This window comes from Lepisma saccharinum, chromosome 5 (genome assembly GCF_977018435.1).
Source record: "Lepisma saccharinum chromosome 5, izLepSacc3.1, whole genome shotgun sequence".
Classification (NCBI taxonomy): Eukaryota; Metazoa; Arthropoda; class Insecta; order Zygentoma; family Lepismatidae; genus Lepisma; species Lepisma saccharinum.
This window is the reverse complement of record NC_139233.1, coordinates 55,581,004-55,604,580: the sequence shown is the minus strand read 5'-3', so window position 1 is coordinate 55,604,580 and position 23,577 is coordinate 55,581,004. Positions and strand designations below refer to the sequence as shown.

Below are 23,577 nucleotides of genomic sequence, written 5' to 3'. Positions count from 1 at the left end.
TTTTGGGCTAAATACATTTATTAATCTAGTTTCTCTTGTTTGTTGAAAGTACGCTAATGGGGCTGTTCGCGATTGTGTTTTTGGTTTCCTGCCTATGTACAGGATTAAATGAAACCTCACTGTGACTTTTCTCGATCTTGCGTAAGCTACATGTAAACAAAACGTGTACGTTAAACACACAGTTTTACAAATTTATCACTAGGGAAGGGATTTTAAGGTGCAGCACCTTTCCAAAAATATAGCTGTTTTCATACCGATCGTTTGAGATGTGTATTTTAGGACATGAAATCAAGTAAAATAAATACACTTTCTTGCACCTTTCTTGAGATTAGCACATTTGGCCCGTTTTTACCCTCTCTTTGATGCTTCAGCATATTTTTCCTTCCTTTTCTTTCATGTTTTGTTAAAAACTTGGAAGGAAAAGTAAATTATTTTCACTCTTCTTGAGCAGCTACATGAAATCCTATAGTCTCATTTTGTAGAGCAGAACGAGAGCTATAAAATGGTATAATATAATCATTACAGCCCAAATAGTTCCCAAGATAATGTAGCAAAACACGTGAGAGAAAACCCAAACTTCAACAAAACCTATTCCGCAGAACCACAGTTCTCTACGCGGTCCGCGCGCATTATATACAGAAGGCGCAGAAAAACAGAGCATTGAATAAATGCATTTTATCAGGACCTTTTTTTCACCTTTTTGAAAACATCTTCAGAACCTTTCCCGACCACAATTTTGCACCTTAAAATCCTTTCCCTACTTATCACGGACAGACGGTATGGCAAATGGCAATAATAACATCAAGCCTCAATCGAAATTCATTGATTTCCAAACGTTCCCTTCAAAACCTCTTCAAATATAGCCGATGGGAAAATCAACTCAAGTGCTGATCCGGGTCAAATTAAAATTCAACTTTGTCGATGGACGCAATTGGGGACTCCTCCCAGTTAAAATAATCGCTCTCTTTTTTAAATGCAAAAATGAATTTCAAGTACAATTCAGAAAACTTTTGTGTTAGTATAAACACATTTTCAAGCCCATATTTCGTACTTGATTACTGCGCAAACACATCTCTTGTGTCATGAGTCATAGAAGTTGCCAGACAAAGAATAAATTTGGCCATATCTTGTATGAGATGCCGACGTACTTTGATTACGAAATAGCAAAAATTACATAATTTGTGACTTAACTTACCCTTCAATTACTTCTTGAGCTTCTAATGTTTCCTTCTGTATTGATTGCTGTTTCGAGGCGTACATTCTCTGGAGACTTTGAGCAGATAAAGTGACGAATTGGTCGTGGGACACACACAATGATAAATCATGCTACCTGATCTGGGTTCGAACCTGAGACCGTTGGCTTCGTATGCTGACCAATCCACCGCGGAGGTCGAATTCTAGATTCCTTGGCTTTTTGTACCTGGACTCTTCTCTAACACCAGAAGGCATGCAAGACAAAAAACGTTTGTTTAAATACGCTTTCTGCTCAGATAGGCTAATCCGAACTACTGCGTTCGTTTTGGCTCTGGGCCGAGAAAGCGCGTGAACAACTCTGAACAACTCTTACAACACATGTTAGTACTCGTTATGCAATATAAGTATGATTGTCTACATGCTACAGATATGTGCGTAAATTACCGAGACGTTACGGGACGAAAATGCCGGCATCTGCAGCATGCCACGCCATCTCACGGGGTATCTCACCCCAGAGCCAAAACGAACGCACTGTACAATTTAAATTTTTAACCGAACGACTGTGAAATGTACCTCCAGCGAAAACCGAACTCCGCTTCTACTTCGCTAACGGCGATGATGAAGATGAATAACAATTAGATAAAACTGAAGATGCCCTGGGTTCGAATTCCAGTCTGGGCACGGGTGTTCTTTGTGAGTACCCCTTCATCAATTTTATCATATCATCACTCATCCTCATCTTTGCGATTAGCCAAAAGTGCCAGAAATAGCTCCTTCCCAATTTAACAATTTCGGTCTTATCTTGCTCATAAATATGTATATTGTATACAGAGTGGCGAAAAAGTTCGGAACTAGTTTTGAGTTATTTTTGTAGACTATAAAGTGTAATCTCGTGGACTTTCTCACCAATGAAATTAAACAAAAGCTGTTGGAAAAAGCACGTAGTTTGCTTCGGTTGGTCAAATGTGACAGTCCTCAAAAAGTTATTTTTTACTTGTGAGAAGATTGTCATCGTGAAACGTGTGCACAACTGTCAAAGCCACCGTCAATTACTGAAGAAGAATTCCGTTGCTGCAAAAGTTGTTGCCCTCTGTCGTTTTGCGGCATCTGTGATGGTTTTGGGCGGCATTTGTGCGACGAGAGGTCATAATCAATATTGGTTATTGGGTGTCAAAACTAGGGGGCAAGGGCTGTTTACTTTTTCTTGGTAGACAAGGCTTAGCATTAAGTGTCCATTGCGCAGGAGTAAAAGTTGCAAAAAGTCCCCCACTGCCCTCCCCCCCCTTAATGGCCACCACTGCTCATAATATAAAGTTTAACAACTTCAATATAGTAGGTTCGTTCAGTCGACTTTATGGCATGAACTATATTCCTGAAAGATTCCTGCACAGCTGCCATTGAAATAACCAATAGCATTTGTCAGTAGCGACACCTGACAGCGGTCAGAAAATAGGACGCTCGTTTTGATTTTACAGAAACCTCTCTCGTTCTCGAACTCGTCTCGAAGGGTCTGGTCTCGTTCTTACTTCGATTTTTAAATTGTCATCTCAGTGTTGCCATCCCTACTTTCGACAATATCACTTACACTGCATTATCATTATCTTCCAGGCGGATCCACTGTTCGTCTACCACAGCAAGATAGTGAAGCAGGGTGACCGAGAGAATTCCTACCTAGGATTAAAATTCAAAGTTCGGCCGGAACATTTTGTCGACGGCCATCTGAAGATCCGATGCACGGCACGGATAGACCCCATCTACCTGCAGAGCACGGAGAAAAGCATAGATGAGGATCGACCCAAGCACCCTCACTCGCAGCCTTCCCGGGGACCGACGGTTCCGCCTCTGGAGCAGATCACAGAATTGCCGAGTTGGGAATTCGGGCGTCCTGAGAAATCGCCTGAACCTGGTGAGTACGGCGAGCTCTAAAAGTTGTACGATGACCCCTAAAGGAGTATCTAGTTTATTCAAGGCATTGAATGTAAAGCATCCTCTTTTTTTCTGGAAGAAATTTCAGATTTTACTTCATACGAAGGTAGTTCAATAAGTTGCGGATCCAAGAGTTGACTGCCCAGACTAAATTCTTACACATCTTATTAAATGTATATTTCATTATTTGTAGCTCAGCATTTTATGTATATCGTTATCTTCATGGACGTCCGGAAGGAGGCAAGGGGGTGGCAGACTCCCCCCTTGGAAAATAAAGGTTCACCTAAAAAGTATGTATATTTCACACATAAATTCATTTCAGTCACAGTAATTTATGTTAATTATTACAAGAGTGTTGAAGGAACTTAATTTCAAACTGAAGCAGTGTTTTTGATGGGAGTTATCACTATTATGGAGAAAAATATGCCTCCCTTGCCCCCCTGGAAAAAAATACCTTGCTTGCACCTCTCTGAAAAAAATCCTGCTTTCATTATAATAAGACATTATCCATCTATTGTGCGAGTCTTGTAATATCCATTATGATTATTATTTTTAGTAGTATATGTTCCTAATTATCTATTGAAGACTTGAGGCTATTATCATCATTTCAAATAAAAATAATAATAAATAAGTAAAAAATAGTTATAAACATTTATTAACTTAACACAAACGACCCGAATCTACAGAAAAGCGCTTATTATTTATTCCTATGTTATGTCATATTATATGTACAGGGTGTTTCGTAAGTTCGTTTACAACGCTTGGGAGGTGATTGTACGAGTAAAAATAAGGTGGAAAGTTCATGTAACGAAATTCCGGAAACGGCTTTGTTGCCGAGTTATTGACGTTTGAAAACGTGGGAAAATGATTTTCCGAAGTGAATAATGGCAAAACGGGTGGAGAGAAGTCGTCGGTGTTGGGCGGTCCACTAAGAAATTGGGTACGCTCTTGTCAAAAAATCACGCGGCAATGTTGTGCAATGTCGGCGCAACGGATTCCCCAAAGGACGCGAACGAAGATGTTGACGGGAGTGGGGTGGGCGTGTGTTCTGCGTGAGCTGGTATCGACGAAAATGTATGTGTTGAATGGCACCAAGAAACAAAGAAAATTTCCTGAGCGAAGGGCACCATGACGTAAAAACGAAAAAAATGAACTGTCATGGGTTGCATACCCTGAAGGGCAGATGGTTGTCCGTGTGATCTGACGTTAAGTACCACATTTCCCGCTAGGGGCGCCAACATTGTAGGTTTCTTCATGAAGAAGCGCACGTGTCTGTGCCATTCGTGTTTCAAGGTTGAATGGAAAGACGTGAAGTTCTTGGACAGTAGTGATGGGCAAACATTTGACCTACCAGTGTTACGTGTTAATTCTTAGCCACAGCCCATCGTGTTCTGTGAAGTGTACTAGTGTTAACGGCCATAAACACTTATAGCCCGGTGTAAGGGATAGCTGCATACACGTCCCAAGAGCTGGCGGACATGCATCTCATTTATGAGGAGGCTGGAAGTAACAGCCGTGCTGTAAGGCGTCTGTATGGGGCACGTTTTCCAAATAGGGTGTTACCATCGCACACCTTATTTCAAACTGTGGACACTTGACTTCGGGAAACAGGATCAGTGTTGCCACCTCGTCGAGAAGTTGGACGACCGCGAAATGTGCGAACACGACGGTTTGCGGAAGATGTGCTAACTGCAGTGATGGATCATCCAGGTATCAGTACGCGCGCACTAGCCTACGAACAAAACACCTCCCATGTGAATGTGTGGCGAGTCCTGGCAGAAGAGGGAATGCACCCGTACAAATTGAAGAAAGTGCAAGATCTTTTACCTCGGGACTTTGGCCCACGTGAGGACTTTTGCCAATGGTTTGTTCATCAAATTGAAACTATCCCCAATTTTCAGAATACGGTACTGTGGACTGATGAGGCTATCTTCACGAAAACTGGTGTGTTCAATAGTAAAAACAGTCATGTGTGGGAACATGAAAATCCACATGAACTGCTAGTGGCACATCATCAGAACAGATTTGCAGTGAATGTGTGGTGCGGGATACTGCATGACCATTTGATTGGACCGTACATTCTCCCTGTTCTCCTATGTGGACCCACTTATCAAGCATTTCTCAGTGAGGTTTTGCCCTTGGCACTGAGACAAAGACTGTGGTTTCAACGTGACGGTGCACCCACACATTTCGATCGGAATGTGCGTCATTTAATCAATACCGTATTCCACAACCAGTGCATTGACAGGGGAGGGCCTGTGCTATAGCCACCTCGATCGCCTGATATTACACCACTGGATTTCTTCCTCTGGGGAGAGATGAAACGCCTCGTTTACGAAACACCTGTCGTGTCAGCCGAGGACCTCGTTGCCCGTATCAATGTAGCTGCAGCATCGATAGCAGAAACGCCGGGGTTGTTGGGTCGCACTAGAAAATCCTTGATTCGCCGTTGTCGCCTCTGCTTGGAAGTACATGGTGGACACTTTGAAAACGGTCAGTGATGAGGTTCCCTTCACATCTCCATTAAGCATACTGTGTGCCCTTCAGGGTATGCAACCCATGACAGTTCATTTTTTTCGTTTTTACGTCATGGTGCCCTTCGCTCAGGAAATTTTCTTTGTTTTATGGTGCCATTCAACACATGCCAATTTTCGTCGATACCAGCTCACGCAGAACGCACACCCACCCCACTCCCGTCAACATCTTCGTTCGCGTCCTTTGGGGAATCCGTTGCGCCGACATTGCACAACATTACCGCGTGATTTTTTGACAAGAGCGTACCCAATTTCTTAGTGGACCGCCCAACACCGACGACTTCTCTCCACCCGTTTTGCCATTATTCACTTCGGAAAATCATTTTCCCACGTTTTCAAACGTCAATAACTCGGCAACAAAGCCGTTTCCGGAATTTCGTTACATGAACTTTCCACCTTATTTTCACTCGTACAATCACCTCCCAAGCGTTGTAAACGAACTTACGAAACACCCTGTATATTGTTTGGTTTAGAACGACAATGAGAAGACATGAGAATGATAGAACAAAATAATAAGCATTCATAATTTAGCATGTGTTCGAACATTTAGTTCCTATTTCGCAGTGCACCCTACTCCCTAGATCACCCAATTTAGCTAGGTTCGTGTTTTCACGTATTACTACATACAGTTTATACAAATGTTGGTTAGAAGAACTTTTAGACCAAAAATGCCCTCTTACAATCACAGGACTGAACGTGTGATAGAGTGGCATGTTGGCCAAAGTTGTGAAGCAGACTCACGTGAAAGCCCTGCTTCACACGTATGACGCAAAAAGCCAAGCAGGCACACGTGACCATGAAATACCGTAGCGTTCCAACATGAACGCGGGGATCTTAAATAGGGATGTAACTTGCCCCTCCCGATTAGTACTATTGATGGTAGAGACAGCCCTGAACCGGCCAGGTACAAATATCTAACTTAACATTAATATAGACTCATGATTCGGTTTAGACTGAAGTGAGAAATGCGAATGGCAGATAAGGGTGTAGAATAGCTTACCCTGTTCGGTTTAGAAAATAGACCAATAGCTCCTGCTTCTCCGATGATTCCAAGTAAAAAGACCTCGTGTCGCTCTCATGCTCACCTATTTAAACCCTCGCTTGGCCTCTCGTCACCTCTTGCCAAAGGCCAGTGTTCTTACCATTTCCTGTGAAAGGCTTATCCTACACATTTCTGAGCAGGAGCTGACAAGATCTGCCAGGGTCAGTATTTCTTAACCGAACGGAATGACCGAGGCGTCACAACCCCTGGACACCTTGCATACTGTATGCAACGGCACGGTACACCTTCCGTTCTCGTATGCAACCAGCAACATTTTCTCTCTCTCCAGTGTCGGCATAAGATGTGTGCTGAAAATAGGGAATGGCATGTGCTTTGAACTTTCGGGGGTCTGTCATAACCCCCCCCCCTCCCCCAGCGATCGCAAACGGACAACGCATAGTTTGGGGCTTGCAAACGCTAATTGGAGTGGCTCTCCATGGACTACCCTGTGTTCGTCCGTCCCACTGCCAACGTGTTTTCATCTACTGAACTGTATTCCTGAACTCTCCACACCGGGATTTGAACCCGATCCCCCAGTGCAATTGTGATCGGTCAAGGACCGTGCATCTCCCGGCCTCCGGGGTTCGCGTGTGCCTGGATTGCCCTGCCTTCTGATTTCGCAGGTCATAGTGTGCACACATAGTGTGCTACGAACGTCAATGGCAAGTGAAAATATAATCTTCAACTATTTTATTATCTTCGTGTGGTTGTGGGTAGCCAATACTGAGTGTGTTGTTTATTTTATTGGCTTCAGTGCATCCATTTCAATGACGAGCAGTCCAAGCGGAGATTGGTGTTTGCCACGGTCTCTTTGCTCTCGCCTCTTGAACTGTCATCCTGACGAGGCGGAAGACCGCGAGCATTCGGCTTCAAGGTTTCTCACGGCTTACGTTCGGCGCTTAGTTAGAACTTGTTCAGAGGCCATTACTTATCTCTCCGAGTTATTATGCGAAACGCAGAAGCCATTCGCATGTCTCGAGTTACGATCCAGTGGGTTGAACTTTCCGCTGACTCCGCGGGCCTGCGAACAATACTTGCTATCGTATGTTGATCAAACGTCAGCATTTTTCATTACGAAAGACTCTTCCAGCGTGTGGCTAATGAAAACAAAAGACGTTATTTCTAGTCAAACTTTGAGCATAATTTTGTTCAATTTAATTTTTCGGTGAAGGGTTTCCAACTTTTATTATTTTATTTTATGTAACCTTTTTTCATGTAATAAAATACCTTTTAAATTTTGGTGAATGGCAGAAGGTTCACTTTAACATTTTAATGATTACAATTTCAATTTGGGAAATTGTCTTGCAAGAGGGGTATAGTAGCATATCCGTTCGGTTAAGAAATATTGATCCTGGCAGATCTTGTCAGCTCCTGCTCAGAAATGTGTAGGATAAGCCTTTCACAGGAAATGGTAAGAACACTGGCCTTTGGCTAGAGGTGACGAGAGGCCAAGCGATGGTTTAAATAGGTGCGCATGAGAGCGACACGAGGTCTTTTTACTTAGAATCATCGGAGAAGCAGGAGCTATTGGTCTATTTTCTAAACCGAACAGGGTAAGCTATTCTACACCCCTTATCTGCCATTCGCATTGCTCACTTCAGTCTAAACCGAATCATGAGTCTATATTAATGTTAAGTTAGATATTTGTACCTGGCCCGTTCGGGGCTGTCTCTACCATCAATAGTACTAATCGAGAGGGGCAAGTTACATCCCTATTTAAGATCCCCGCGTTCATGTTGGAACGCTACGATACTGTCTCATCCAGCCTACAAACCTGATCTAGCACTTCGGAGGACCCACTTCACAGATGACACGCTCACTTCTGCAATAGAGTTATAGTTCAAAGTTCACTACTTTTACAAAAAAGGTGTCGATAGGGAAAATATGCAAATGGCTATGTAGCTATGTATAAATGGGAAGCTTGTACAAAGAATCAACGCCTTTGCACCAAGTGGATTCACAATCATTTATATCGTCGACGATTAAATAGGGAATAAACCACTCCTCTATATTATTATATTTCATGCAACTAAAGGAGATTGCATAGATGAAGTTGTAATAGTAGCAAAGAGAAATTAGTCATGAGAACCATACCATCATCCAAATGTTGACCTCTTTTGAAATCTTATTCAAGTCTCGTTGCGATGAATGTTCCAAGTTCCTTTTTTGATTTTGGGGAGTCTCCATCGTAAAAACACCAGGGCTCTTCCTTGGCTGCCCCTGCCTTGTTCGGGTGTATAAAAATTGAAAACAGAAGCACTGTGCAGCGTTTGTGCCAGTTGAGTTCATTGGAAACGTATTTTCTTTCAATAGGGGAAGTCGGGGGAATATGAGCAGTTGGGGAATATGAGCAGGTTGAAGCATTATCGCGCATACCGCCAAGAGGAGAATCGCGTTTCGGAGACCAACAGTTGGCAGCACTTCGTTGAAGCCTCTACCAGTGCCCCACTAAATGTCGTGAGCCTAGCGACAGTCTTTGTCGTGTCAGCGTCATTTTAATGTAAGTCTGTGAAAAGATTTTGTCAAAATGTAGTCTTATACTTATTTTGGAATATTTGTATAGAGGCTAAAATAACAAGTTGTTAGTCTGACAAAATGCCATAATAGTCATTTGAAAACGTACTGATTAGGCTTTCTATTCAGAATGAAACTGTTTCGTTCCATGTAAGCATTGTGGCACAGGAGATGGTAATTCAAATCATTGCGTCTGGGGAAATATGAGCAGAGGTATTCGGGGTAATATGAGCAGAAATGGGGAAATATGAGCAACTGTTTTTGACTGTACAATATTCCAAAATTAGATTAATAGATGAATTATTCTGGTCTTTAGAACATTTAAATCAAAGGAATGATTGTAAATTAACAATATTATAAACAAATAAGTAAATAAACAAATAACAATGTAATACATTAATGAATGATTTATTCAATCTTAAACTGATACGTTTGTATGTGTCCTGTTTTCGGAGGAAACAATGACTTCAATGGAGAAAAATGGTTAAGGTGTGAGAATAGCTGCAAGTGGTTACATGAGGACGGTCTAAACATTGAGGAAGATGGAGTCACCTTTGTATGTGAAAACTGCAAATGATTTTTGGGTGGTGATGATGGAGACATTCCTTTTGTGGTGGATTGTGCTTTTGTAGAGTATACATGGTAATAACTACCAGGTACAGTAAGAAAAATGTAAAAATTTTGATATATCCAGCTTTATTTGCAGTGGCCCATATTACCCCTGGTCTATGCTTATATTATCCCTTGTCTGGGGTAATATGAGCAACTTGACATTATTTTGTAAAATATTGTCTTTACAAGAAACTATCTGCTTCTTATTTTATCTGTCTTGGGTTAAAGTAGAAAACAAGCTGAGGAATCAAACGGAGAAGCGTTTAAAACTGTAACAAATACGGATTTTTAGTTTTTTAATGAAAACCCTTAACAATGCTAATATTCCACCGACTTCCCCTATAGGAAAATACAAAACTCAAATACGTAATTATATTAGACATAGGGAAAAAAGATGTGAAGATTAAAATTGTAGTAATCCTACGTTGTTCAGAAAGTTACGTATGTCAAGGGAAAACAGTTTGATTGATTGAATTGGATTATTTCACGTTGCTTCTCTGCCACTTTTGGCTACGATGGCAATAACAGGAGTACTTGCGATTAGCCAAATCGCAAATCTTTCCAATTATATTCTAAAACTAACCACAAATCTTCATTTAACAAAGGAATACTGGTGATAATGAGATAGATGCAATCACAAATATATGCGGACGACACAACACATGTCCTACAGAGGACTATATTGGCTGCAGGTTCAAACGTCAGAGCTTCGTTAGTCTGCAAAACACAGTTCAGGGTGCACTAAGTTGAAGGGTCACTCACCCCTTACACCCCATAAAGAAAAATAGTACATAGCTAATAAAAACAAATGAAGAGTTGGGTATTCATGAATAAAATATAAGAATATTAGAAGTCTATACCAACGTTCAAGATCACAAGAAAGCCATTCGACCAGATGGATGGACGATGTTATAAATGGCATAAAACATGCGAAAACACAAAGTTGGAGGAAAGTATACTGAATAGTGATAAATGGAATAATATATTTGAACAGGCCAGAGCTTATAAGAATAAGTATTCTCGTGGTAATTGAAGATGTATTGTTAGCTTCAGAATAAACGCGAAAAGATTGCCTAGTATTCCTTTGTTGGTTTAAGATTTATGGTGAGTTTTAGATATTAATGGGAAAGAATTCCCTACTTTCCCTTCGTAGTTGAAGATTTGTGGTTAGTTTTAGAATTTAATAGGTATGTATTGCCCAGATCAATTGAAGGGTTATGATTAGTTTTAGAAAACAATGGGAATGAATCGTCAGACATTCGATCGCATTTTGTCCTTCTCGAATTTACACATATTCCTAGCAAACCTGTTAAGTAAATTAATTCAAACATTTTTCTGAGATCGTTATCCTTGACATCTTGTCTCGTTGCGTGACTTCACAAATGTCACCCGCTGACAATAAAGAATCACATAACAAAGAACCAAATAACTTTTCAAGGAAGATTCCGGGGGCATCTCAGAATTGTGTCCCTCACATTTGGGTCACAAACGACACATTCATTTGTCCACATCATGCGTATAGCTCCTGGAATGTATGACAGACATAATCTGCATTTGCAGGGAACGTCAAAACGGCCTCACGTGTTTTTGAACCACAAAATGGCGTCCAGGCATCCACTAATGAAATTCCAGAATGTGACGTGTAATTTCTGGTCCGAAAAAGAGCTGCTGGTACGTGAGAAGTTCTTGGAGGGAAAAACTTGCTAGAATTTTCAACCTTACTGTCTTTATTTGATTCGGTTTCAACAACTGCTAAGCAAGGATTACTGGTGCTGTAAAATGTGAGAATATAAAATCGTATTTTAACAAGGACTTCGTTAATGGCGGTCTGTAGCACATATTAGACAGTTGAACAAATCAATTAAGTGTTTAAGACATAATCAGAAACAGAGTCTTTCATTTGATGTGATTCAGAGATTGTTTATGAACAATTCTTCTCAGAAAATAAGTTTCTTTGACTTAGGATTTTAACGTTTTGTTAGTTTAGAAAGGTGTTTCACACTTTTTACCAACCCTGGCTTACACTTTCATCATTTGTGCAACCTCTGCATTGCCATGTTTTACAAGATTAGCGTCCCATTGATTTTGAGTATCACTCATCGCACTCAAAAGCATTCTGGTCAAGTGCTGAATTTCATCTTCTGGCATAAGGGTGGGATGTTTTCGTGGTTAGGTGAGGCTTGTTGGGATTATATCTCTTGGCATTAATACACTACATATAGCCTAACTACGAAAGTATTTAGCCAGACGTCAGAAGACAAAATACGGCACTTGACCAAGAATGCTTTTGAATTGAGTGTGATAATTGAGACCCCTCAGATATCATGTACTAACCCTTTCCCCTTTGTAAATCCTGGTAACGATCCAAAACTCTTAACTCAATGCTCGACTCTAACTACGCTTGTGAGCTTCATGTCTGGCAACTTCTAGAACGTTCACGTTGAAAGCGTCAGTAGCAGTCTTTTGTTTATGTAAAGTTTGCACAACTTAGACGATGAGAGAGCTGTTCTTTTGAAAGAAGTGAAGTGAATAGGAGGCGTTACTGCTCCTTCGAACCTCATAATGAAGAAGAAGTTACAGAACAAAACACTCCCGTTCATGTTGCTTTATGTGTGTTTTTTTTCCTTTCTTTCCAATTATATTGCACATATTTCCCGAACTTCAATAGTTCGCAACTGTGCTGTCCAATAACTGACATTTTCACGCAACAAACTTTCTAACTCGTGCATCTCAGTGGCGGCGCCAGGTGAAGTCTAGTGCGAGCCAGTGGATGCCTGTTAAAGATTAAAGGGCGCTACAGAATTCTAACATAGTTATTACCTGATCGAAACAAGGAAGTTTCCCTTCATATGCTTTATCTATAAACTTTAATTTTATTTTTGTCACGAAATTGGCCTCTTACATTTTGACAGGGTGGGTCAGTTTTATTTTGGGTGGCCCATAACCCACTCTGGTCCATTCTTGGCATCGCCTCTGCTGCGTTTCTTGAGTGAGATAAGAACGGTGACACTATCATGATTGCTGATTCTATTTCGTTCTCTCTTCTTTTCCACATTGTTTCTCTCTTACTCACTCCCCCACTGTATTTCTCTATCTCTAGATTACTTTCTCATTTCTCTCCCTTTCTGTTTTTCACTTTTTCTCTCTCTCTCTCTCTCTCTCTTTCTATACCCTTATCTCTCTCTTTTTCTCTCTTATTCTTGCTCTACCTTTTCCTCCTCTTCCTTCCAATGTTTTGCCTTTCTCTGTCTTTCTCCCCTCCCCTATTTGTCTTTCTTTACCCCTTCCTATCTCATTCTGTCTCTGTAGAGTCCAGCGCAGATAATTCTGCCGTGCGATGCGCGAAACAACTAAAGAAGCAGTGTTGCTAATGGAGCAGATAGAAAAATCGCTGCAGTGCGCCGATGCACAGCTGTTACGTACAACAATAAAATTAGAGAATTCAGGTCTATCTAACGTTGAGTTTTAAACGTCATGCATTATACCAGGACTAGGATTAATATGTACTAACAAGTGGCTTTGTATGTAGCTACATACATATGGACTAAAAATTCGCAAAATATGAACTAACACATAAGTAAAATTACCAAAAATGCTGCAAGGAAGACTTCTTCATACGATTCCTTATTTGAGTGATTTCAAACAAAATAAAAAAAATATATATATTATTTTTCATTGCATTAATGCACTGGTGGCGTTCTAACTTTTCACTCCCAAAACCCGTATACACTGATATGGAACTGCAACGGCAGATAATAACATGCCAACGTGTTAAACCGCTACAATTGCACCATAACACTCCTCCTGAAGCAGTATTATTATTTCCTCTCTGAGATCGGCGACAGTCGGTTGCCTTTGTTGTACATTTACAAAGGATGCCGGCTTCCACAACAATAACAAGTACATATACTGCCACTAGACGATAAGCTGCGCGGCTTTTTCTTTTGTTATGAAACAGGGCCGGCGCTAGTCATTTTGCCTCCCTGGGAGGTGGCGGCAGATGCCGCTCTATTTCGACCCCCCCCCCCGGTCATTACGCAGCAACGGAAAATTGAAAATCAATATATTCCTAACTAAAACATCAAAATATAAAATAAATAATGAGACTTCTTATGCTATTTCAATACTATTCAGCGCAAAAGAATATCTCGCTCGATCACAGTTTTCAATAGGCTTATTTTTTTTCTTCTCTTCAAATTTTGCCGCTCTGGGCGATGGGACGGTTCGCCCTCCCCTTCCGCCGGCCCTGCTATGAACTTGGTCACCCATCAAAGCATGGCAATTTTAACATAGAAAACAATATGTATCGCATTAAGCAGCAAAAATGACAGCCTCCTCTATGCAATTTCTACAAGAACACGTGCCGGAGCCAGAGTTGAAATGATGTTGGAGCCACATAATTTATTTATTTTGAATAATTCCAAAATTATGAAATATGAACAATTTGTTGCTGCTGTTCGCTGCTCTCTTGCCAAAATGCTTTATTGGGATGCTAACACCATGACTGGCTTCCTCCTTCATGAACTCGTGCACGTTGCTTAGAATTTCCCGAGCTTGGCTATGCAAGGTTTTTGATTTCAACTTCGACAGAACTGGAGGCATTATGGAATTTAACGTTCATTAGCAAACACACACTTTTACATACACACACGCAATACACGCACACAACGTCAAACCGGTCAAATACTTAGTATAAAATAAAAATATGGTGCTTCCAATCCAACAAAACTCACCGCCACTTTACCTGCCTTTTCCCCTTCCGTGACAGAAATAGTGCTTCATTATTACAGTTGGCAACACTAGTTACTAGCTAGCCAATGAACATGCACTGCATAAAAGAAGCAAGCACTACGCCGTGCTATATTGCCACATTAGCGTCCCTACCGAACGGTGGGAACCGCGAGCTGGAGCGCTATTCAATTGTTTTCAATGATGTTTGCGCGAGTGTGTCCAGGAATGGAATGACAATATGGCAACAATAGCGAAGGTTTTCGAGCAGGGTAGAACACATGATGCTAAGAGAGAGGGAGACGAAACGAAAATTCGTTTCTACGCAACGGCAAATTTACGTGTGTGGCACTCTACACATTTCAATCTCTTTTCTCTCTTTCTCCCTCTCTCTCTCTCCCTCCCCCCCTCTCTCTCTCTCTCTCTCTCTCTTGCATTGCCGTTGACTTTTTTCTCTGTCTTCACTCTTTCCATCTTTTCCTCTTTCTCTTTCTGTCTAGAACTTCTCCTTCAACTCTCTTCCTATATATTCTCTCTGGCTTTCAACTTTTGCTCGTTTCTTTCTCCTCGCCCATTCATTCATCTACAGTGGTGGCCAAAAGTCTGGAGAATGCTTCAAGAAATATCTTTTTTGGCTTTCACATACAAATAAATTTTATATGTCCTTCTATTCTTTTGTTTTCTATTAGCCTATACATTCATACAAGTGGCAGGATATTATATCAATGGTTTCTATAAATAATATTATATTTTTCTTCTTCTTCTTCTGAAAAGGTTGGTTTCTCATTTGAACTATGTATAATTTTATCAATGACTTCATAGCTTATTCTGATGTAGCGAACAATATTATAAGGGTATTATTGAGTGCATTGTTGAAGTTTCTGTTGCAACATTTTTGGCTTCATTTGTTGTTACTGTGAGCACATTGTTGCTTGATAAATACCAGTGATTGTCGTTGCAAAACAGTGGATATATGTGAATCGAGAAGGTACAATACAGCTGTATTCTGAACACTTGTTAGTGGGATTTGAAAATTGAAATTGAAGGAGAGACTTCCTTTTAGTTTTTTGTGTGTCTGTTTTTTGAACTCTTCTCGTTTATTATACAAATATAAACTAGTGCTAGTGGGTGAGCTAGTGTGTATTTTCATCACCTGCACCTGTGTTTCAGGGAATAATGTTGGCAAGAAGCAAAAAGGGATCGGAACTGAGCCCAGAGACCAGGGCTCAGATCAGCATATTGCATCAAGAGGGTAAGTCAAAATCCGAAGTTGCAGCCCAATTCAAGATAGCTCCAAGTACTGTCACAAAAACACTGAATAGAATTCAAGAAATCGGTTCATTCAAGTCTCGCACACGAAATGGCAGGCCACATGTTACGTCTGATCGAACAGACACAGCAATCGTTAGATTATGCAAACAATCTCCCAAACCTACTTCTGCTAAAATAAGAGCAAACCTTCCAGAAGACATCAACAAAACGAGTTGCCGAACCATTAGACGTAGACTGTTTGGTGCAGGTATGAAATCCTACACTCCAGCAAAGAAGCCGAAACTAGTACAAAAAATATCACTGATCGTATAAAATTTTGTCGTCGTTACATGGCTTGGACATCAGAGGACTGGGAATCAGTGATGTTTTCCGATGAATCAAAATTTACTCAGTTTTTCCATTATAATAAACATGCAAGACGCCTCAAAAACAAAAGGTATGACCAACGTTATGTCGTCCCTACTGTGAAGCAAGGAGAAAAAGTGATGGTATGGGGTTGCATTTCCGCGAAACGACGTGGATCACTATGAATAATGCCAAGGAACACTACCATAAATGGCGAGGTGTATCTACAGATCCTTCAACAGAACCTTCCAGCCGTTATGGACATTCATCAGTGTACTTGATACAGAACTAAGAAAGTGAAATCCTGGCTAACCTCACGCAACTACCAGTTGCTCCATCCATGGCCAGGCAGTTCACCAGATCTAAACATCATATAAAATGCATGGTCCATCATGAAGATGAAGGTCTCGGAGAAGTCCCCAACGTCATACAATGACCTGGTACAAAAATTGAGGAAGTATGGGTCACTGAAATTACGCCAGATTACTGTAAACGCTTGGCGCACTCTATGCCCAAACGGATATTGGAAGTGTTAAAAAACAAAGTATATGCTACAAGATACTAGAGTATGGAAATTATGATAATTTGTATCTATATTTGTTCAAGTAATCTTATAGTATACATTTTATAAATAAAATGTAAAATGTCATCAATTGTATTAAGTGTGAGAGAATTAAAAATATGAGTAATTGAAAATTTTGATGATTGTCCAGACTTTTGGCCACCACTGTATCTCACTTTATATTTCTGGATTTGTGCGTGGGTGTGCTTCTGGTTCCACTACAAACGAATGACATGCTCTATATAATCTAACCTAATCAGTAGTTGACATATCCTTCGGTTTAGAGGTTATAGATCTATTATCAGACTGCTAACGAGGATAATTTACATATTAATTAGTTATATAAATATGATATTATCATTACACCCACTAAATATATTTGTACTTGTACTTTTTTTTTACAGGTAGGTAGCTATAGTTCCGATTTTGGGCTCTCATTGACAGACTGTTCGAGTGATATATTAAATATCCTTTTACACAAGCACCTTGTATCTCTTCAGTCCACGAAATTGTGTGTTTGCATCTGTCAGCATATTTGTTCGATTGTTTGAGATGAACAGACAGATGGATGGACCGTTCTGTTAAAATTTGTAGAATTAAGTTTTTATTTGCATATATTTTGGTGCAGCAAAGTACTGTAAATGTTTGTAACCTTATTTACTTCTGAGATTTCAAAGGTTAAATATACATATATCGATTGTTGACTAGATTGCTTGATCCTCATAGACAAAACGAACGGGCCTAGCATTTACTAGAACTTTATTTGTAGAAAATTTTAGATCTTCACATTTGCTAGCTTCCGAGATTCGACAAGTCACGTTTAATCTGTTGCCTCTCACGGCCGGATCGAGTTGGCTTTTGTTGTGTTGAGCTGCTATTTGCTTGGTCTATTAGTTCACTAAATATTGGTTTTAACCCCTTGTAGTTTCTGAAATATCAACAGTTCACACGGACACCGATTAAACAAACGCACGTCACTCCATACATACAACTCTAATACATTTACAACTACACAATCTTCCTTTCCTGACGTTCCCAGAAACCTATTACTTCCTGAATTTCCTACTCCTACTTTTCTGCAAATCCTTGTAGGTATATCAAAATTCTTCTTCCTTTTTACCTCATATATATATATATATATATATATATATATATATATATATATATATATATAATATATATATATATATATATATATATATATATGCAGGGTGATTCTAAAGGTATAGTACAAACGAAGACCACAGATAACTCCCATGAAATAGAGACGAAAGTTCCCCTTCCACTTTGCCGAGAGATGCCTCCGTGAGGAGCTAGACAACGCCGAAAACGTGTGAAAATGAACTTCACACCTCTGTACAGCCTGTACCAGTGAAGATAGAAAGGCGGAACAAACGAAGTCAAAAGGAACACCAAAGTCGCCCATCCGAAAAACACTAGGCGGCAGCTGCGCAACGCATGCGCATGGGGTTCCACAAAGGAAATAGGAGTGTCCCGCAAGACAAGTGAAGGGAAAGGGTAGCGATCGACAACGGTAGGGACAAAAGAAGCAATGAAGCATGAAGTAACAATTGCACAGCGGGAAACAAACACATGCAGCGCGTGGGGATTCCCCAAACACAGTGGGGAGACACCGCAGCAAGAACAAAGCACGGTGCAACAAAAGAGAAAGAGGACCGGACGGGGAATGGTACCTGTCAAGGAGACAACAAATGCGGGACGAGGGATTCCCCGTAGCAGCACCGAGGGGATGTCACACAGAGGTCGTGCGCCAGCAGGACAAACACAGCAACTACGGGCACAGGAGGTTTATTGCCACGCAAGGGTGCACTTACAGATAGGAATAGTACGTAGTACGTAGTCGTACCCCGGACTGACGTTGTTACAAAAGTTGCTCAAATTGACGACCACCACATTCAATGCAGGCATTACAGCGTCGCAGGAAATTCTGGCGAACCCTATCAAAAATCCCTGGCATGGTACACCTCGGCCGATGCTGCAAGTATCCGCGCTACCAATGTTTCCTTGTCAGGCACCGGGGTCTCGTAGACGAGTGTTTTCACATGGCCCCACAAGAAGAAATCCATTGGTGTGAGGTCAGGCGAACGGGCGGGCCAGGGGACGGGGCCTTCTCTGCCGATCCAGCGCTGTGGGTAGGTACGGTGCAAAAGGGTTCGCACTGTGCCATCAAAATGTGCAGGCGCTCCATCCAATTGAAACCACATACGATGTCGCACGTTGAGGGCTACATCTTCTAGCAGCTCTGGAAGGACTGATGCAAGAAAGGTGCGATAGAGGCGGCCATTTAAACGTGGTGGCAGCAGGTATGGACCGATAATCTGTTCATCGATGATACCTGCCCAGATATTCACTGCAAACTGGGTCTGATGGTGCACCTCGACTGCTGCATGTGGATTTTCATAATCCCACACATGGCTGTTTCGGCAATTGAAGATGCCCTCACGGGTGAATGTTGCCTCGTCCGTGAAAAGCACATGGCGCAAAAAACGGGGATCGTCGGTACAAAACTGCAACAGTCGTTGACAGAATTCCACACGTCGTGGGTAATCCCCAGCCTGCAACGCGTGGACTCGCTGTGGATGATAGGGATACAGCAGATCATCATGAAGGACACGCCACACTGTCGACTGTGATACTCCCACTGCACGTGCAATGCTACGGGTGCTAGTGGACGGTGTGTCGTCCACGCGAGCAAGTACGTCCTCCTCGATCGCCGCGGTGCGCACATGTCTTGGGTGACCGACATGATGGCCTGCTCGTAACACACCCGATTCACCAAGGGTACGGTGCACGTTCGAAAACAACCTGCTGTCGGGTTGTCGCCTCTCCGGATATCGTCCGCGATAAAGGCGTGCAGCTGCTCGGCCATTGCCATCTGCAAGGCCGTAGACAAAATGCATGTCCCTCAGTTCTACAAATGTGTAGCGTTCCATGGTACGGTGAGGATAGTGCCAATTATGGAATACTGTACTGCAGTGCACAGGTGACACACACACACACACTGGTCACAACGGCTTCGAAACAACGTACTCAATTGTCGTACGTCAAGCACACCACTACCGCACCGGCTCTTTCACTGACACGCTCCCTGACGCTGCACTTCCAATCAGCCCACACGTCCGCACGGCGCTGTGGTACAATCAGCTGACGTTCCTGAGCCACCCGTGCCTGAGCTCTTCACTACCTGACCACTGCCGTCAGGTGGGGCCATGTACTCTGGGGCCTTGTCATCGTGGAACACATGTAGCGTCCTTCATTCTTGTCCTATTCACCCACAACACGTACTTCGTCCGTCTTGCTCGAGCCGACGGGGAGCACTACGAACGATCGTGTGGTGTTTGTGTACACCAATGTGGGGTAACCCAGCAGTTGAACAGACGTGCATACCCCCACGTAGCTTCATTACACGATTGTCCCACGCAGTTTATCTGTCCAGCCTTGCTCGGCCAGGTCTCACACCAACGCGGCAGTGTGCGGCTGCGGTGGTGTGAGGCCACGCTTGGTTTCGAAGCGGAAGGCTGCGGCCGAGGAGGGACTCGAGTTGTTCGGCTGGGGTTGCGCTCGGAAACAAGCAGCCGCGTCAGGTCTGGGAACGGTGGACCTGGTGATCGGGATGGAAACATTCCGACCTCGTCCATTAGTGTCGTCCACCGTACGGAGTGGTGGGGTACGTACGACACTCCAGCAGCCTTTCGCCCGCTCCCACCCAGCGATGTGCCTCCGGCTTCATTTCTAAGAGGCTGATTGGGCCCCATCACGACGTTTGTTACAACGTCAGTACGGGGTACGTGGTTCTACCTGTACGCGCACCTTTCATTAGCAATAACCTCCTGTGCCCGTAGTTGCTGTGTTTGTCCTGCTGGCGCACGACCTCTGTGTGACATCCCCTCGGTGCTGCTACGGGGAATCCCTCGTCCCGCATTTGTTGTCTCCTTGACAGGTACCATTCCCCGTCCGGTCCTCTTTCTCTTTTGTTGCACCGTGCTTTGTTCTTGCTGCGGTGTCTCCCCACTGTGTTTTCGGGACTCCCCTTGCGCTGCACCGCCAGCGCCGCCATTTCTGCCCCGAACCATGTACGCGTCTGTTGCCTGTCGAGTGTCACGGACCACTTTGCTTGCATTCTCGGTGTGTTTTTACATCCTACGTCGTCCTCCCGTGGTTCTGCAACCCCGCACTACTTTTCTCGACTGCACTGCTTCAGTCATGGTGTTTGTTTCCCGCTGTGCAATTGTTACTTCATGCTTCATAGCTTCTTTTCTCCCTACCGTTGTCGATCGCTACCCTTTCCCTTCACTTGTCTTGCGGGACACTCTTATTTCCTTTGTGGAACCCCATGCGCATGCGTTGCGCAGCTGCCGCCTAGTGTTTTTCGGATGGGCGACTTTGGTGTTCCTTTTGACTTCGTTTGTTCCGCCTTTCTATCTTCACTGGTACAGGCTGTACAGAGGTGTGAAGTTCATTTTCACACGTTTTCGGCGTTGTCTAGCTCCTCACGGAGGCATCTCTCGGCAAAGTGGAAGGGGAACTTTCGTCTCTATTTCATGGGAGGTATCTGTGGTTTTCGTTTGTACTATACCTTTAGAATCACCCTGTATATATTGTGTATTTGTGAAGTAGCAGTAGCTAATATTATCCTTTTAAATAAATATGTTCTTTTTATGTATGTGCTAAGCACATTTATGTTGCAAAGCCAAATATCTGAATCTCTCCCGGAAATAAAACAAAAAAAGAACACAAGAAAAACGGAGGAACCACAATTCCGAGGATACAGGCAGGTTTTGATTTAAAGACATCAGGGCGCTGAATGTATGCGGATGGAGGTTTTGGGAATCTTTCGGAGGTTTCCCCCTCTCATTTTTTTATTTGACATGGACGGACAGGACATTCACATGAGGGTATATTTTCCAGCTTCTGTTAATTAGCCGTACCTTGAAATGGATTTAATTATGTTGTCATAACCTCCACTTCCCTTCATCGTGCACTGGTTTATTAATTGTATGGTCCCGGGTTCGTATCCCGGTCGGGCTTGGTTGTTTGTGAATGTCCATTCATCAATTTCATCATTTCATCACTCATCCCCATCTTCGCAAATTAGCCAAGAGGCACAAAACGCGAAGTAAAATAAACTAAATCAATCAATCAATCAATTATTAATTGTACCTTGTTCTTTCATTTCAGTGGATTCTTCGGCAAGTTCATCAACTTCTGTGGCATCCATGTTCCTAGTCGTTTTGTTGTACAATGTGAGATGAGTGTGTACTCTACAAGGAACTGCAGGTGCCTGTGATGTGATCTTGTTGAGATCTGAAGAACGTGACTGTGAACGAATGCATTGGTTACCAACGTCTGTTGCACTGGGACCAGAGTTTATGGATTCAATACATTGTTGTTAATATTCAAGTTGAGTGGTTAAAAAAGAAGATGGTGATATTTTTGTGGAAAAACTATAGAAAATGGTGTTATTAGAAATCTTTACAAGTATTTGTTAATATGTATAATTAATGAACTTATGCCAGGATTACTACTACTTTTCCCAATGGGATGAAAATCTTTCGTAAACTTTATACTCGTGGAAAATGTTTAATAAGCTTCAATTCGCTCATGTGTTTTCAATGCGCTTATTTTGCCTTCATGTTTTCCTTCTTCAATCTTCCCTTCCATTGGGAATGACAATACATTCATGAAAATATACCACTGTTGTATATAATGATTTCAATATCGAGATGGACTCAGTTAAGCGTGGTAATCAATAAATTTCAGGTTTGATATCTGAGGATCTCAGTGAATACAAACAAGTCATAGTTAGTATAAACGAAATTCTCTAAAGTTTGAACTCAAATAAGCATAATCTAATTATCTGAGAAAATAATTCGTCCAGGGTATACCAAAACATGATTACAAATGTTGTTATTAGCATACTGCATTTGAAAGACATATGATTACCAGTTAAAAATATTTTCTTAAACGTTCTTTATGAAATAGATTGCAGGCTATTTGTCACGGAATTATATTAATTCAAAATCATTTTTCAATGGTTCCAAAGTACAGGTATGACACGTTTCAAAATTTCCAAAGTTGGTTAGAATTAAAATTTATTTATTCAGCAGGCGTGTTTCGGCCTCATAGACAATACTACAACACTCTTTTCTCAAATATAAAAATGAGAATTGTAAAGAATAAAAAGTCATTAACTGCATTCTTCTTCTTGACTGTCGTTTCATGCAATTTTTTATATTTGATTCTCTCAATCTCGTACAATCGAAAATTAATATTTTGATGCAGATGTTCGAGTGCTAAGAGTGAGATAGGAATGAATCTAAAGCTCAACACAAGGGACAACTGTTAATAAAAATAACAACAAATTGTTTCTCCTTGGTTTCATTAGTTTAAAGTAGTCTTCGGAAAGCAATTGAGTTATTTCGCTCAAAAAGTAACGAAGTTGCAGTTGATTTTTTGAAATGTAATTCATTGCAGTTAATATTTGAAATGTAACTCAGTTAAAGTTACCTCTTGAAATGGAATTCAGTTACAGTTACTATTTTGAAATCGAACCCAGATGAAATCACTATTTGAATTGTAACTAAGTTGTAGTTACTACTTGAAACGTAACTCAGTTGCAGTTACTATTTGAAACCTAACTCAGTTGCAGTTACTATTTGAAACGTAACTCAGTTGCAGTTACTATTTGAAACGTAACTCAATTGCAGTTATTATCTGGAACGTAACTCAGTTGCAGTTATTATCTGGAACGTAACTCAGTTGCAGTTATTATCTGGAACGTAAGTCAGTTGCAGTTACTATATGAAACGTAACTCACTTGCAGTTAC

The 23,577-nt window shown here is 41.6% G+C and overlaps 1 protein-coding gene across 1 annotated transcript in view; it reads left to right on the top strand.

Annotated features, from left to right (window-relative positions):
* LOC145987836 (uncharacterized) overlaps positions 1-22,920 on the top strand; it is a 524,248-nt gene extending 501,328 nt beyond the window's left edge. The window contains exons 5-6 of the mRNA XM_083122576.1: positions 2,803-3,100; positions 21,929-22,920. Coding sequence (XP_082978702.1) covers positions 2,803-3,100; positions 21,929-22,002 — 372 coding nt within the window. The 3' untranslated portion in view covers positions 22,003-22,920. The remainder of the gene's footprint in view (positions 1-2,802; positions 3,101-21,928) is intronic.
* The last annotated feature ends 657 nt before the right edge of the window (positions 22,921-23,577 follow it).